This window comes from Diospyros lotus, chromosome 9, assembly GCF_014633365.1.
Source record: "Diospyros lotus cultivar Yz01 chromosome 9, ASM1463336v1, whole genome shotgun sequence".
NCBI lineage: Eukaryota > Viridiplantae > Streptophyta > Magnoliopsida > Ericales > Ebenaceae > Diospyros > Diospyros lotus.
Window position 1 is genome coordinate 23,867,447 of NC_068346.1, and position 16,247 is coordinate 23,883,693.

The 16,247-nt window shown below is 38.5% G+C and overlaps 1 protein-coding gene across 1 annotated transcript; it reads right to left on the reverse strand.

The window, feature by feature from the left end:
* Positions 1–11,962: 11,962 nt before the first annotated feature.
* Positions 11,963–16,029, reverse strand: LOC127809312 (uncharacterized). Its single transcript, XM_052348076.1, has 2 exons — positions 15,430–16,029; positions 11,963–12,016 (listed from the first exon to the last, which is right to left on the reverse strand). Exons 1-2 carry the CDS (start codon positions 16,027–16,029, stop codon positions 11,963–11,965), a joined length of 654 nt encoding a protein of 217 aa, XP_052204036.1.
* Positions 16,030–16,247: the final 218 nt, after the last annotated feature.

The following is a 16,247-nucleotide window of genomic DNA, read 5'->3' on the forward strand; positions in this document are numbered from 1 at the left end:
TCTTTTCCTCTCTTCTGGAGTCTTTGGAGACATAGACTTAGAGAGAGAAATCCCATGGCGCATTGGAAGAAATCCTCTTTTAGATCCTTCCATGTTAAACCTTTTTAACATTTTATCCATATACAATGCTTGGGACAAACCAATCATCCTTTTTGATCTATCTCTATAGATCTTAATCCCCAAAATGTAAGATGCTTCGCCCAAATCTTTCATGGAGAAATTAGTAGATAACCATGCTTTTGTTGCTTGTAACATACCTACATCATTCCCAATGAGTAGTATGTCATCAACATACAACACCAGAAAAGTGACTGCACTCCCACTAACCTTCTTGTACACACATGGTTCATCCAAGTTTCTGATGAAATCAAACAATTTGATTGTCTCATCAAAACGTATGTTCCAACTACGGGAAGCTTGTTTTAGCCCATAAATGGACCTTTGAAGCTTGTAGACTTTCTGCTCATTTCCATTGGATATGAATCCTTCTGGTTGTACCATATAAATATCCTCCTTAATGTCACCATTAAGGAAGGCTGTTTTCACATCCATTTGCCATATCTCATAGTCATAATATGTAGCTATGGCAAGTAAGATCCGAATGGACTTAAGCATCGCAACTGGTGAAAAAGTTTCCTCAAAATCAATACCTTGAGTTTGAGTGTAACCCTTTGCCACCAAACGAGCTTTATAAGTCTCTACTTTTCCATCAACTCCAAGCTTTCGCTTGTAGATCCATTTACAACCAATAGGTACAATACCTTCAGGAGGATCCACCAAAGTCCATACTTTGTTAGAGTACATGGAATCCATTTCGGATTTCATAGCTTCTTTCCATTTTCCCGAGTCGATATCAGATATCGCCTCCTTATAGGTTCTTGGATCCTCATCCAATAGAAGGTTATCTTCATTACCTTCAACTAAGAAACCATACCTATCAGGAGGTCTCGTGATCCTTTGGGATCTATGAGGAGATTGTGTACTTTGAGGTTCAAAGTTGTTTTTTGCTTCCACCTGTGGGATAGTAGTTTGTGATTCTTGAATTTCTTCAAGATCTATCATATTTCCATTATTCCCATCTAATAGGAATTCTTTTTCTAGAAAAGTGGCATTCCTTGAAACAAACACCTTTTGTTCAAGGGGATGATAGAAATAATATCCAATTGATTCTTTTGGATATCCCACAAACTTACACTTAGTGGATCTAGTATACAACTTATCTCCCACTATTTTCTTAACATAGGTAGGACACCCCCATATTCTTAAATATTTGTAACTGGGTGTCTTACCAAACCACATCTCATATGGTGTCTTAGGCACTGATTTAGAGGGAACTCTATTCAGCAAATGGGCAGCTGTCTCAAGAGCATAGCCCCAAAAGGATAAAGGGAAATCAGCGAATTTCATCATGGATCTAACCATATCTAATAAGGTTTGATTCCTTCGTTCAGAAACCCCATTTAGTTGTGGTGTTCCTGGTGGAGTCCACTAGGAGAGAATCCCATTCTCTTTAAGATGATCAATGAATACTGTACTCAAGTATTCTCCCCCTCGATCAGATCGAAGGATCTTAATACTTTTTCCTGTTTGTTTTTCTACTTCATTCCTGAATTCTTTGAACTTTTCAAAGGCTTCTGACTTGTGCTTCATAAGGTAAACATAGCCATACCGTGAGAAATCATCGGTGAAGGTAATAAAGTATGAAAAACCACCTCTTGCACTAACATTTAGTGGCCCACAGACATTTGAATGGATCAAATCCAATAGGTTAGATGCACGCTCCACTTGTCCAACAAATGGAGATTTCGTCATCTTTCCTTTAAGACACGATTCACAAGTTGGAAGTGATTGTAAGTCAAACAAGTTCAATAACCCATTTTTAACCAACTCATTTATCCTGTCTTTGGAAATATGACCTAATCTCAAATGCCACATGTAAGCATAATTTTGATCATCAGCCTTTCTTTTGTTACTTTGTTGTAGACAAATCATGGAATTTTTAGTTTGAACAGAATACAAATTATTTGATAATGCACCAGTACCATATAAAAAACCATTTTTGAAAATAGAACAAACTCCATTTGCTATTGAAAAATTAAAACCTTCCTTGTCCAAAACAGGAACAGAAATAATGTTCTTAATAATGTCTGGCACATAAAAACAATCATTCAAAACTAACTTTATTCCAGATTCTAAAACTAGATAAACTGTCCCTATGGCTATAGCAGCAACGCTTGCCCCATTCCCAAGCCGTAGAGAAGCCTCATCTTTATTTAGCCTCCTACTTGTTGTCATCAACTGCAAATCATTGCAAATATGACTACCACATCCGGTATCTAATACCCAAGAAGCATCATTAACTGAAAGGTTAATTTCAACAAAGTACATACCTGAATCAGAACGTTTCAGTTCTGCAAGATAAGTCTTGCAATTCCTTTTCCAGTGCCTAAGCTTTCCACAATGGAAGCAATTTCCTTTCTCTGACTGACTTGGCTTTGCTTTCTTAACTCCACCCTTTGTCTTTGTCTTCCTCTTTTGAGAACTCTTCTCCTTTCCTTGCTTTGACCAATTCTTCTTTGGTTTAGAGGAATGTGAGGAACCAATGAGCATGACAGGTTTATCCTTCTTCATTGTCATTTCAGCAGTCTTCAACATGTTAAGCAACTCAGGAAGAGTAGTTTCAAGCTTATGCATATTGAAGTTCATGACAAAATGATCAAATGAATCAGGAAGAGATTTTAAAATAAGATCTACATATAAATCATTATCCATGACAACACTCAAAGACTCAAGCTTTTCAATCAAGCTTATCATCTTCAATACATGAGTATTGACAGATTCAGTATCCGTCATACGGGCCCTGAAAAGCTCCTTTGAGATCTGATATCTCACATGTCTAGTCTGCTCACCATACAACTCTTGTAGGTGCAAATGAATCTCTGCTGCATGCTCCATTTTCTCATGCTGCTTTTGCAGCTCATTTGACATCGATGCCATCATATAGCAATGAGCCTGAAGATCATCATCTTTCCACTTCTGCCAAGTGGTAAGTTCCTCTGGCGTGGACGCCTCTGAAACTTTTTCAGGTGGGGCCTTATCCATAACATATGTTATTTTTTCGGAATCCAAAACAATTTTGAGATTCCTAAGCCAATCCAGATAATTGGGACCTGTCAACTTGTTAGTGTCTAGCAAACCTGCAAGTGGATTCTTGGCCATTTTTGATTTCACAAATCTGCAAATATAAACATGATCATACATTTAAACATTCAATCAATTACATTCACATATGATTAAGGACTTTTGTGTCATAAGTGATAATCCCACTATTTTAATCAAATCTTAGCACCCTCAAAATAAGATTTGGAAAGCTTAAATACATAGGTTTTCTAGTGGGCTTGAGACCCAATTAGAATTACCATAAACTCGAATAATATCGAAGCTCTTATAGTAATTTTAAAAGGTAGGCAACTCTTACCAATTACATCTCATGCAACCCTCAAACTATTTTGCCTCATATTTGCATAAACTCAAATACTATTGAAGCTCTTATGAAAAACATGTTAAGTCAAACCATCATCAATCAAAAGTGTGACAAATAGAGATACCCCCAAATAATATTGACGATAGTATTTCTACTTATCACCTAATGTACATCAACATGTGTAACATATAATATAGATTGCCATACTTAGTATGCCCCAAATGATATTGGCGATACATATTAAACATGAAAACCTAATATTATATGCCAATGATGGAAGGCTATGGAGAAATTAAACTCTTTTGATTTCCCCGTTCATGACTTAAAATTCATTCTTAAAACAATTTTAAGCTAGGGGTTTTAATCTATCATATATATCATATTACATGCATTTAACACATTGCATAATCAATTCATCATAAGCATGCATCTAATACACAATGATATCAACATGTTATAAGCATGTATCTTAAAATCAATAAAACCATCTCAAGCAATGAAGATAGCAATTGAAGACAAGTTAAAAGGACATGTAAACAAAACAGTTTTAAGCTTTTACATATCTTATGCACATAACAGATTATGTTCCACCCTTTACGGGGGTTCGGGGGCAGTGCCCCCGATGCAAAGGGGGTTCGGGGGCAACGCCCCCGACGGGGTCGAGCTGATCATATCAGAAACCCTTGCCATCAATATGTATATCAACATAATGCTGTTCATTTAATATCATATCAAAAACAATTGTCGTTCTTTGCTGTTCGTTTTAGATCATATCAGAAACGATTGTTGCTAGCAAACTGTTTGAACACATACTGATTATATCAAACAATAAACAAGAACTGATCGCATCAACATTGCTGTTAGTTTTGATTATATCAAGATGCTTCTATTCAATCAGATCATTATCTCGTACTGATCATATCAGAATAGATAATGAACTGTTCGAACAGATGATATCAAAAACAGATCCAAAACTGGTCTCAGTTTGATCATATCAAACCGATTCTTTTGAACATGTTGTTCTATAACACGGTTTGATCATATCAAACCGATTCTTTTGAACATGCTGTTCTATAACACGACCCCATAATCTGAATCGATTTTAATCTTATTTCAAATCGATTACAGATGCTTTTTAACCCTTGCAAACAAACAGATTTGCAGCATGATGGAAAACAAAAAAATAATGGCAGATTTTTACTGTTTCTTTATATCAGTTTCATATCATATTAAAACCGATCACTAAACTTAATAATCTACCATCTAAGCATGTTGTTTCATACATCAACAGACCATCTACACATGGCAGAATTGATGATAAATATTGATTTGTTACTACTGTTCTTGATTCATCAAAACATGGCAGATTTAAAACAAAACAGATTCATTTTTGCCATAATCAAAGACCGAATCAAATATACAGACTAAAAAAATCATCAAAGGTTTGAGATAACCTGTCGCTCTGATATCACTGTTAGGAACCGGGCAACCGTGAAGATATGATTCTGCCTTGGTTGATCCGTAGAGCCGCAAACACGAACTCCTCCAAGTCGGTCCACACGATTGGCCGTTTCCATGAACGCCTTGAGTAATGTTAGTAACCCTAGGCGCCTCCAATGAGAGATCTGAATTTCTCCTTGTTTTTCCAACTTCTTAAGTGGCCTATTTATAGAGTAAAAACCCTAATTATGCCTTTGGAAAAACCCTAAACGATTTAGGTCTGGCCCATAATCATATTGGGCCGTATCTCTCTTTTAATTTGTGGAACGGACTCGACCCAAGTGTGTGACCCCTTAGGTCCACCATTGGGCTAGATGTAGGGCCAATTCTATTGGTCTATATGAAGGCCCAACTCCTTAGAATAATTAAACTCTTTTAATTAAACTTATGGGCTTCATAATTAACTCATCTCATGGGCTTCTTAATTAAACTCTTTAATTAATAGTTTTAGAATTAATCATATTAATTCTAAAACCCTACATATCATGGTTAACGTCTAGCAACATGCCATGAACGCCTAGCCAACGATGAAAAACACGGACCTTTTCGATTGCAATTATCGTACAGTAAAATCCTTTCATCAATCTATGTCTCGATTGAATTTAGGGTATGGTTTTATGACAAAACCCTAGTCATTCAATAACTACGTATCCATTCCAAATTTATAACTTGTTCGATGAAATCAAAACACCTTTTGATTTCCATCTCACCTTGGCCAAGGATTTCCTTAGTCATGAAATCATCGGAATACATAGGACATCTTCTCATCTTGTCGATAAGTGATGAATCCTATTTCGACATTCACAAGCCTTCATATGTGATAAGGTTACGCCCAATGATAATTTGTTAATGACTCTATTGGAATCCAAAAAGAACCAAAGCTTGACCAGTCAAATATAAGACTACCATGATGTCTCAAGTCTAAGGACCAATCTGCACTACTGCAACACAGAAATTCCAATTCGACAATCAACAATTACCATTAGGAATTCTGTAGCGGGTCAGTTCAGTGTACTTATTCTTATAATAAGCACCCACATATATGCACTAGTGTCCACACACCAATGTCTATGAAACAAGACATTCTCCTAATTGAGCATACATCATATGTGCTAGTCTATCCGAGTTATTAGTGTCCAATCCTAATAACTCTACGACTAGGAACATTTAAGATCAAGGCTTATAAGGAATATGTTTCATGATTGTCATCTCTATGCACGACCATATTCCATGAGCCTATATGATCTATGGACTTTGTCAAATATGGAAATTATAAAGACAACCATCAATGACAAACAAAAACATAATGCCTTGCAATAATAATTGATTGAAGATAAAGAGTCACGATATAAAATATGATCAATTACATGTAAATATAATTAGCTTGTGGAGCATATCTCTAACACGTGCAGGGCCCGGCAAGTGCGACCTCACGTGCTGGGGCGCGGCCGCGTGCGTGCAATGCGGCCCCGGGCGCGGCCGACCTGCGCGCACCCCGCACGGCCCGGACAGGGCCCCAATTGCCCACACAAGGCCCCAACGGCCCTTGCCGCCTGCACGACCACGGTCGTGCGTGCCTGGCGCGCCCAGCGCACGCCAGGAACAGCCCAAGCGCGCCCAATGGGCCTTGTGGCCCAGCAGGATGTGTGACATGCTGCCCGACTGCCTCCCGGCCCCTCCTGCTCCCTCGGGCTTCTGTTTGACCCTTCCTGGGGGTCCTCATGAAGCACCCAGGCTGACCCTTCGGTGGCCCAGTGCGTTTCGTACCCTCAGGTGGGGCCTGGCCAAATTGTTTGGCTATTTTTATTATTTTTATTCGATCCATGAGTGTATGACACCTATAGGCCGTGATTAAAAATAGGCCGGGGCCATTAATTGTGTTATTTATTAATTATTGGGCTGCTAGTGTATGTTTGACATGTATTGGTTGATCCAAGACCTGTTGAGACTTATTAGTTAGACTAATGGATGGAGCCCAAGCCCAACAAAATTAAAACAATTTTTTTTTTCCAAAATTATACAAATTTTCAATTTATTGAAAGCATTTCATTAAGATTGAAATATATGTGACAATTAATTAACATAATTGTTAATGAATCAATTAGATTGATTGCATGGGTATATGGTATGGATCAAGTCGACCATTTATTTTATGTTGGGAATGAATGCTTGTAAATTTGGTTTTTGAAATAGGGCCTGCGTGTCATGCCTCTCTTATATTCTGATGTACATTCTCTTCTCATCTCACTCCCCCCGAATGTAACTCGGGGTTTCTAATTCTATGTAATGTATGTAGAATAGAATAGAGTAATGATAGTTGTAGTTTGTATGAAGAGCAAGAGATGGAGCCAAATTGAAGACAAGATTCGAAAACCAACGAAGGCTTGGAGAATGTGCTTGAGAAGCAAGATGTGATTCTTCACCTAGGTTTAACCTGCTAGCTTTCCTTCTATGGCTCGAGAGAGCCAGCTGTAGTTATCCATGTTAGTGTAGGTGCTCTAGACCCAATCAGATTGGGCTTGTTGTACACTGACAATTGTAATCATGTTATTATTTGAATTTAGTTATTCAAATTCACAAGAAGTCATTCTATTAGTTTCTTGTTATTATTGTAATAACCGAATGAAACTAGATAGAAGTCCATATGATGTATACTGTGAATAATCTATAAAGATGTGAGATGATGCATCACAGTTTCTAGACATCATTAAACGTCCCAAGTTGTAGCAATGTCAAGAATGGACATTGACAATTGCGGTAAGACTTGTATGTGCTATGTTTTTGCTATGTGATAGCAATGGGGGTCTCACACCCATAGGCATGGGGATGCTTAGACAAGTACATAGGTGACCAATGTTGGAGAACGTGTCACTGGACATGACTCGCCATGAGAATCCATTTTGGTTATATGTTGATGGAATTCTCATACGAGATGGGTGTAACTAATCCTTGGACCTGAGGTTGTCACGGTCATCTCATAAGAAGACCGGTATGCTTTGACATCGTTTCGATGGGCCTAGACAAAGGCTGCACGTGGGCGATCGTTGGGTATATCATGAGGCTTATGGAGATAGGTGCATAGCCAAGATGGGACTCGTCTATCCCTTGATAGAGGATGATGTATCTAAGGCGCATTCGGTGGATATTCACTTTAAATCCATGGCCATGGTGAAAGAGATCAATAAGGAGTTATTAATTCACTTTCTATTAAGTGAAGATATCCGAAAGACCGAAGAAAACTCATGTGATCGTTATCAAGCAACACATCGCCATACTTGAGATCACATAAGATACATTGACGAGAGGATCGAATTACACGGTAACCATGCTCGTGAAAGGTTATTTGCGGATTATGAATCCTTCTGAATAATTGGGTAGGCATGATGCCTTGCTAGAGGCCAATCTTGTCTTATGTGTTTGTACCGACACATTGCCAACATATTCGGAAGCCTAATGAGTCATACGCAATAGGCACGGTCCCTGGCTTAAACCAGGAGAGTGGACGTATGGTTAAGTGGGACACTTCGGCAAGAAGTTTTGCCGTCGTAGGTTCTCACGGAAAAAGAACAAATAGACGTAATGACGTCGATATGACGAGGAGTCGTCATAATGGAAAGAGTTTCCTAAAAATAGCAATTGATTAAATTAGAAAGTAGTTTCTAACTTAATGATTAAATTAGAAAAGAAGTTTCTAATTTAATAATTCGGGCTTAATTTAATACTTGGGCTAAATAAAGTATTTGGGCCAAATATTAAATTAAATTAAATATTTGGGCTAAATTAGATTTGGGTCAAATATTAAATAATAAATATTATATTTGGGCTAAATTAGATTTGGGCCAAATATTAAATATTAAATATTTAGGCTTAAATTAGATTTGGGCCAAATATTTTATAAATGGATTTGTGCCACTTTAATCTCTAGTTGGACTAGGATTAATGGGCTAACCCAATCCATGTCCATTAGGGTTTGGAAAACCCTAGGAGGTTGCCTCCCTATATATAGCCCTTTATGGGATGCCCAAATTAAGCCACTTTTATTTTGTTGGTTTTCAAGAGTTGAAAATCAATTCTTTTACCGTCCATACACAAGCCGCGCAAAGGAGAAGGAGCTAGCACTCCTATTCCGCTCTCCTTGCCAACGGATGCGTGCCGCGTATCACGAGTTAGAGGCCGGACGCTTGGATGGCTCGAATCTGCGAACGACTCGATAATCTAAAGGTTAGATTTCTTTATTTGTTTGTGAATGATTTAATTTCGACGTTGATCCAATCGCCGGGATCAGGGTAAGGTTCAAAATTTTGAACTACGCTGCTTGCCCCGTAGCGATCTTACTTTACTTTCAGTCCATACCATACACCAGTTTGAGTCGTTTATTATGCATTATTAATTTGATTAATTGCATGTGATGAGACCTAAATAAATAAATAATAAATCCCTCATTAATATTAAGCCAACTTGCCTTCCATCATTATGAAGCATTAGGTTTCTAGCTGGCACTTGATTTGTTGAGTCACTCAAAGTCATGTGTCACCTATGATTCCTATGTTTCATGGGCAATGAGATGTCCCTGAATGATGGGTCCGACTTAACTAGAAATGTGAGGTTTGTTGAGTCACTCAAGACCTTACTGAGTATAAAGGCAAAGATTGGGAGTCGCATAAGATGTGCTTGACAAGGAGTTGCCAACCCAATGAATCTAGGAGTTGTATGGAGATGTAATTGGTAGCAAGTACCTACCTAATCAATCCTAACACAATTTGTTGAGTCACTCAAGGTTGTGCGAGGGGAGATGGGATCCTAGCCCGCTAGGAAATCTTCCAACGAGATTTCCCGAGTTATGTCTTAAGGGTGGAAAACTCGTAGAAAATAATGGGAGCAATCATAAAATGTTACTTCTTGTAATTTATGATTTCGTAATTCAATATGATTATAATAATATCTCTATTCGGTTGTTAATCCAAAATGTCTGGAAACATGTTGATAAGATCGATACTCGAGGGCAATAATACCTTCAACAAGACTAATTTCCATAACTGGGAGATCATCTTGAGGATAGTCCTCACACATGATAAGATTCTCTATGTGATAGAGAGCTATCTTCTTACGAAGCCACCAGTTAAGGAAATAGTAGCACATTAGGCCTGGACGATGCACAAGGGTGATATGATCATTGCTTGGTATATCATCTTGGCTGCCATGACCCCGAAACATAGGTCGCAACATAAGAGTTATGATGCCTATAAGATCATGGCTAGGCTCAAGGATCATCTATTGAGAAGCATGTCATGGAGATGATACGTTTTATCAATAGGTTACTAGAGCTAAACTTGGGTATGGATGCAGAAACTTACCCTAGATTTGGTGCTACAGTCCCTCTCTAAAAGTTATGGAAAAGACTCTTGGAGAGTGATTGTCCATACTAAGGGAGACCGAGCCTAAAGTTGATTATAGGCCAAGGGAAGTGTTCTCTTAGTTGAAGGGCCCAAGGTGCACAGGGGTAAGACCAAAAGTAAGAAAGCTAAAATGGAAGAAGAGTTCTTCCATAGTGCAATCTGAAAGAGTCCAGAAGACCAAAACCCAAAAGGGCAAGGAGGATGCGATCTATCTCCATTGTGATAAACTAGGAGGTGTAGAGTAAGAAGAGTTCTACTCAGGACACTTCAGGTATTTATGTTATTGGAATTAATCTATCTACTTCGGATCAGTCCACATGGGTATTAGATACTGGATCTAATGCTCATATTTACACTTTCGTGTATGGGCTTAGGAGTACAAGGAGATTAATACTAGGAGAAGTGTACCTACACGCGGCAAATGGATCAAAAGTTGTTCCATTAATTGGAAGGATCTATTTATTAACATTGCCCATAGGGCTTGTATTGGAGTTGCATAACTGTTACTACAATCCTAGTTTGATTAGGATTATAATTTCTAATTCTTGTTTGACAAGGATGGATTTTCATTTAAGGACAATAGTTGTTCATTTTATAAAAGTGAGTTGTTTTATGATAAAACAACAGTACATAACGGTTTGTATGTCCTTGATGTTGATACTCCTATCAATAACATAAATATTAAGTGACTTAAATCAGGTGATTTAAATAGCACTTATTTATGACATTGTCACCTTAGCCATATAAATGAGACTCGCACATCCAACTTGTATAAAGTTAGATATCTTGGCACATTTGATTATGAATCATAAGGTGCTTGCGAATCTTGTTTACTTGGCAAGATGACTAAGTCTCTTTTTAAAGTAAAGGGAGGCAACATAAGTGCTAGGGTTTGTGCACATTGATGTGTGTGGACCCATGTCCACCCAAGCTAGAGGTGGATATGTTTACTTCATAACCTTTACTAATGATAGATCATGTTTTGGTTATGTGTATCTTATGAGACACAAATATGAGGCTTTTGAAAAGTTCAAAAAATTCAGATTTGAAGTAGAGAAACAAACTGGGAAAAGTATCAAAGTACTTCGATCAAATCGAGGTAGTGAATACTTGAACAGTGAGTTTCTAGATCATCTAAAGCAGAATGGGATTCTCTCAAAATGGACTCCACCTGGAACATTAGAGATGAATGGTGTGTCTGAAGGAGGAATGGGACCTTGTTGGACATGGTCTGGTCCATGATAAGTCGCGCTGAACTCCCTATTTCATTTTGGGGATATGCACTCCTCACCGCGATCTTTGTTTTGAACAGGGTTCCAAGTAAGTCAGTTACTCAGACTCCATATGAGATATGGAAAGGAAAGAAGCCAAATTTGTCTTTCCTTAAGATTTGGGATTGTTAAGCTTATGTCAAGCGTGTTGACAATAATAAGCTAAAACCCAAATCGATGAGATGTTTGTTTGTGGGATATCCAAATGGATATTACTTTTACCACCCATATGAACAAAAGGTGTTTTGTTGCCAAGCAAGTGGTATTCCTTGAGAAGGAATTCTTAAATGCTGTGGCTAATGGGAGGAATGTTAAGCTCGAAGAGATTCAAGGTTAACCACAAACAAATATTTCCCTCCAGGAACCTGAGAAAGATCAAACACAAGATGTTGTGTTAACTCCCCAACCTTCTACATAAGAACCTCGTAGGTTAATGAGGGCTCGTCGCGAGCAAGAGAGATATGGATTTCTCATCTCGACACATGGAGATGTGCTTCTAGTTGTGAACGATGAGCTTACTACCTGTGATGAGGCAATGTCTGACATTGACTCTGTGTTATAGCAGATGAATGACAAAACATCTTTCCTTAAAGGAAATCTGGTCGAGGATGTGTATATGACACAGCCGACGGTTTTGTTACTCATAAACATGCAAATAAGATTTGCAACTTGCAAAGGTCCATTTATGGACTAAGGCAAGCATCCTGGAGTTAGAATCAATGTTTTGATGAAAAGATCAAAAAGTTTGATTTTTCACAAAAGAGAAGTTGATCATTGTGTTTACAAGAAGGTTAGTGGGAGTGTGGTGGTCCTTTTAGTCCTATATGTGGACAATATATTGCTCATAGGGAATGGTGTTCCCATGATGCAATTAGTTAAAATATGGCTTTCAAAATATTTTCTCCATGAAGGATTTGGGAGAAGCAGCCTATATTCTGGGAACAAGGATCTATAAAGATAGATCAAGGAGGTTGCTAGCACTCTCCCATAGTGCGTACATTGACAGGGTGCTAAAGAGGTTTAGCATGGAAGATTCTAGGAGGAGAAGTCTTCCCATGTCACCTGAAATACATCTCTCCAAGGCTATGTGTTTGAAGACACAAGATGAGAGAGATAGGATGAGTCGAGCACCATATGCCTTGGCTATTAGCTTGATCATGTATGCCATGTTATGTACAAGGCCTGGTATCGCATATACTTTGAGCAGTAGATATCAAGCTGATCCAGGTGAGAAACACTGGATTGCTATGAAAAACATTCTGAAGTACTTGTGAAACACTAAAGAGATGTTTTTGCCATATGGAGAATGAGAGCATACCATGAAGGGGTTCGTAGATGCCAGTTTCCAATTCGACCATGATGATTTTAAATCACGTACAATCGAAATTCATATTCTGCCTATATGGCTGGGCCATGAGTTGGAAGCGTTCCAATAAGAGATAATGGAAAATTCAACAACTGAAGTCTAATACATAACAACCTTCGAAGCAGCTAAGGAGGTTGTATGGATCCATAAGGTCATTGATGAACTTAAAGTGGTGTCCAGCATTGTTGATCCCATAATAATTATTGGGACAACAATGGAGCCATCGCGTAAGCAAAGGAACCACGGTCTCATCAACGGACTAAATTTGTATTGCGACATCACCATATGATAATGGAGAGTATCAGCTGAGGTGACATATATAGAGAAAGTGTCGACAGATGAAAACGTCGTAGATCCCTTGACTAAAGCTCTGTCCCAGGAGAAACATGAAAGTCATGTTCGATCATCTGGTATAAGATACATGAATGATTGGCTCTAGTGCCAGTGGGAGATTGTTAGTGTAGGTGCTATAGACCCAATCAGATTGGGCATGTTGTACACTGACAATTGTAATCATGTTATTATTTGAATAAGGAGTTGTTCAAATTCACAAGAAGTCATTCTATTAGTTTCTTGTTATTATTTTAATAACTAAATGAAACTAGATAGAAGTCCATATGATGTATACTGTGATTAATCTATAAAGATATGAGATGATGTATCACAGTTTCTAGACATCATTAAATGTCCTAAGTCGTAGCAATGTCAAGAATGGACATTGACAATTGCGGTAAGACTTGTATATGCTATGCTTTTGCTATGTGATAGCAATGGGGGTCTCACACCCATAGGCATGGGGATGCTTAGACAAGTACATAGGTGACCAATGTTGTAGAATGTGTCACTGGACATGACTCGCCATGAGAATCCATTTTGGTTATATGTTGATGGAATTCTCATACGAGATGGGTGTAACTAATCCTTGGACCTGAGGTTGTCATGGTCATCTGATAAGAAGACTGGTATGCTTTGACATCATTTCGATGGGCCTAGATAAAGGCTACACGTGGGCGATCGTTGGGTATATCGTGAGGCTTATGGAGATGGGTGCATAGCCAAGATGGAACTCGTTTGTCCCTTGATAGAGGATGATGTATCTAAGGCGCCTTCAGTGGATATTCACTTTAAATCCATGGCCATGGTGAAAGAGATCAGTAAGGAGTTATTGATTCACTTTCTATTAAGTGAAGATATCCAGATGACCAAAGAAATACTTATGTGATCATAATCAAGAAACACATTGCCAACTTGAGATCACATAGGATACATTGACGAGAGGATCGTATTACAAGGTAACCATGCTCGTGAAAGGTTATTTGCGGATTATGAATCCTTCTGAATAATTGGGTAGGCATGATTCCTTGCTAGAGGCCAATCTTGTCTTATATGTTTGTACCGACACATTGCCAACATATTCAGAAGCCTAATGAGTCATACGCAATAGGCACGGTCCCTGGCTTAAACCAGGAGAGTTGACGTGTAGTTAAATGCGACACTTCGGCAAGAAGTTGTGTCATCGTAGGTTCTCACGGAAAAAGAACAAATAGACGTAATGACGTCGATATGACGAGGAGTCGTCATAATGGAAAGAGTTTCCTAAAATGGCAATTGATTAAATTAGGAAGGAGTTCCTAATTTAATAATTTTCTATTTGTTGGAGTGGCAAATAGGAAATAAAATATATTTGGGCTTAAGTTAATATTTGGACTAAATTTGATTTGGGTCAAATATTAAATTAAATATTATATATGGACTAAATTGGATTTGGGCCAAATATTAAAATAAATATTATATTTGGACTAAATTAGATTTGGGCCAAATATTAAATATTATATTTGGGTTTGAATTAGATTTGGGCCAAAATATTATATTTAAACCTATAAAAGGATTGGGCCATTTAATTATAATCCTAGTTGGACTAGAATAAACCCATTTAATTTAAGTTCCTAATTGGACTAAATTAAATGGGTCGGCCCATATCCATTAGGGTTTAAGAAACTCTAGAGCTCCTTAAAAATACCTATTTATGGGTTGCCCAAACTACAGGGGTTTTTAGTGTCGTTTTTCAAGAATTGAAAAATGTATTGCCGCTCACTCTTCCTCATTTCTTTTGGCATCAATACGAAATGAGGGCGTTCTTTTTCCGTCCATACACAAGCCGCAAAAAGGAGAAGGAGCTAGCACTCCTATTCCGCTCTCCTTGCCAATGGACTCGTGCCGCTTATCACGAGTTAGAGGCCGGACACTTGGACAACTCGAATCCGCGAATGACTCGAAAATCTAAAGGTTAGATTTATTTATTTGTTTGTGAATGATTTGATTTCGACGTTGATCCAATCGCCGGGATCGGGGTAAGTTCAAAAATTTTTGAACTACGCTATTTGCCCCGTAGCGATCTTGCTTTACTTTCACCTCCACGTTGCCAATTCGAGCTCGGACCACAAGAGTATCATTATGTGGCCTGTGCACGTCTCTAGAATCTTCCTTGGTGAAAGCAATATCGTCTAAGGCCATTCTGGCTTTCTTGGATGGTCTTTCTTGTTCGCCGTCTCTAGCGAGTAGAAGGTGACTAACCTCCCGGACATAATGTTCATGGGACCTGTTAGAAGTCCCTGTAATATGATGCCTTCCATGAATGGTGAAAATAGTTCTTACTGTAGGTGTTTGGTCCCGCTCGGGAGCTTGACTAGGTTTTGGTTGGGCTGACTGTTGGGGCTGCTGATCTTTTGGTCGCACCACATAGTCATGCAGGCGACCCCTCTTGATTAGTTCTTCAATTGCGTCTTTTAATGCCCAACATTCGGAGGTGATGTGCCCTGGCTCATTGTGGTAAGCACAAAACTTATCCTTGTTTTTGAACTTGTTGGGAGTCCTTATGGGGTTAGGTCTCCCAAAGTCCTCCTTATTCCTTTCAGTGGCGAAAATCCTATCCTGAGAGTTAGATAGGACATTATAATTCTCATATTGACCTTGGCGTGGAGATCGCTCCCCTCCCCGCTCATTCCTGGCCATTTTGGCGACCTGATCATTAGTATTTTACCCTTGGTCTTCTTTATGATTGTCGCCAGTACTTCTTTTCTTGTTCTGGATGATGCCTTCTCCTCATTTTTTCTGGTCGCTGGGTTTTTTCGGGCCAAAAGCTTCCTCCCATCTAACCTCCTTTTCAACTCGCTCATAAAATTTGCCAAGTACCCTACAGGGGACTTATAGATGCTTTCGTAGAGCTTCAC

Excerpts from the sequence above, each read along its gene's own strand:
- LOC127809312 (XM_052348076.1), bottom strand. The coding sequence starts at position 16,029 with ATGGCCAGGAATGAGCGGGGAGGGGAGCGATCTCCACGCCAAGGTCAA. Across the intron at positions 12,017-15,429 it reads CTCGAATTGGCAACGTGGAG|GTTCCTGGAGGGAAATATTT; the intron begins GTGAAAGTAAAG and ends GATCTTTCTCAG.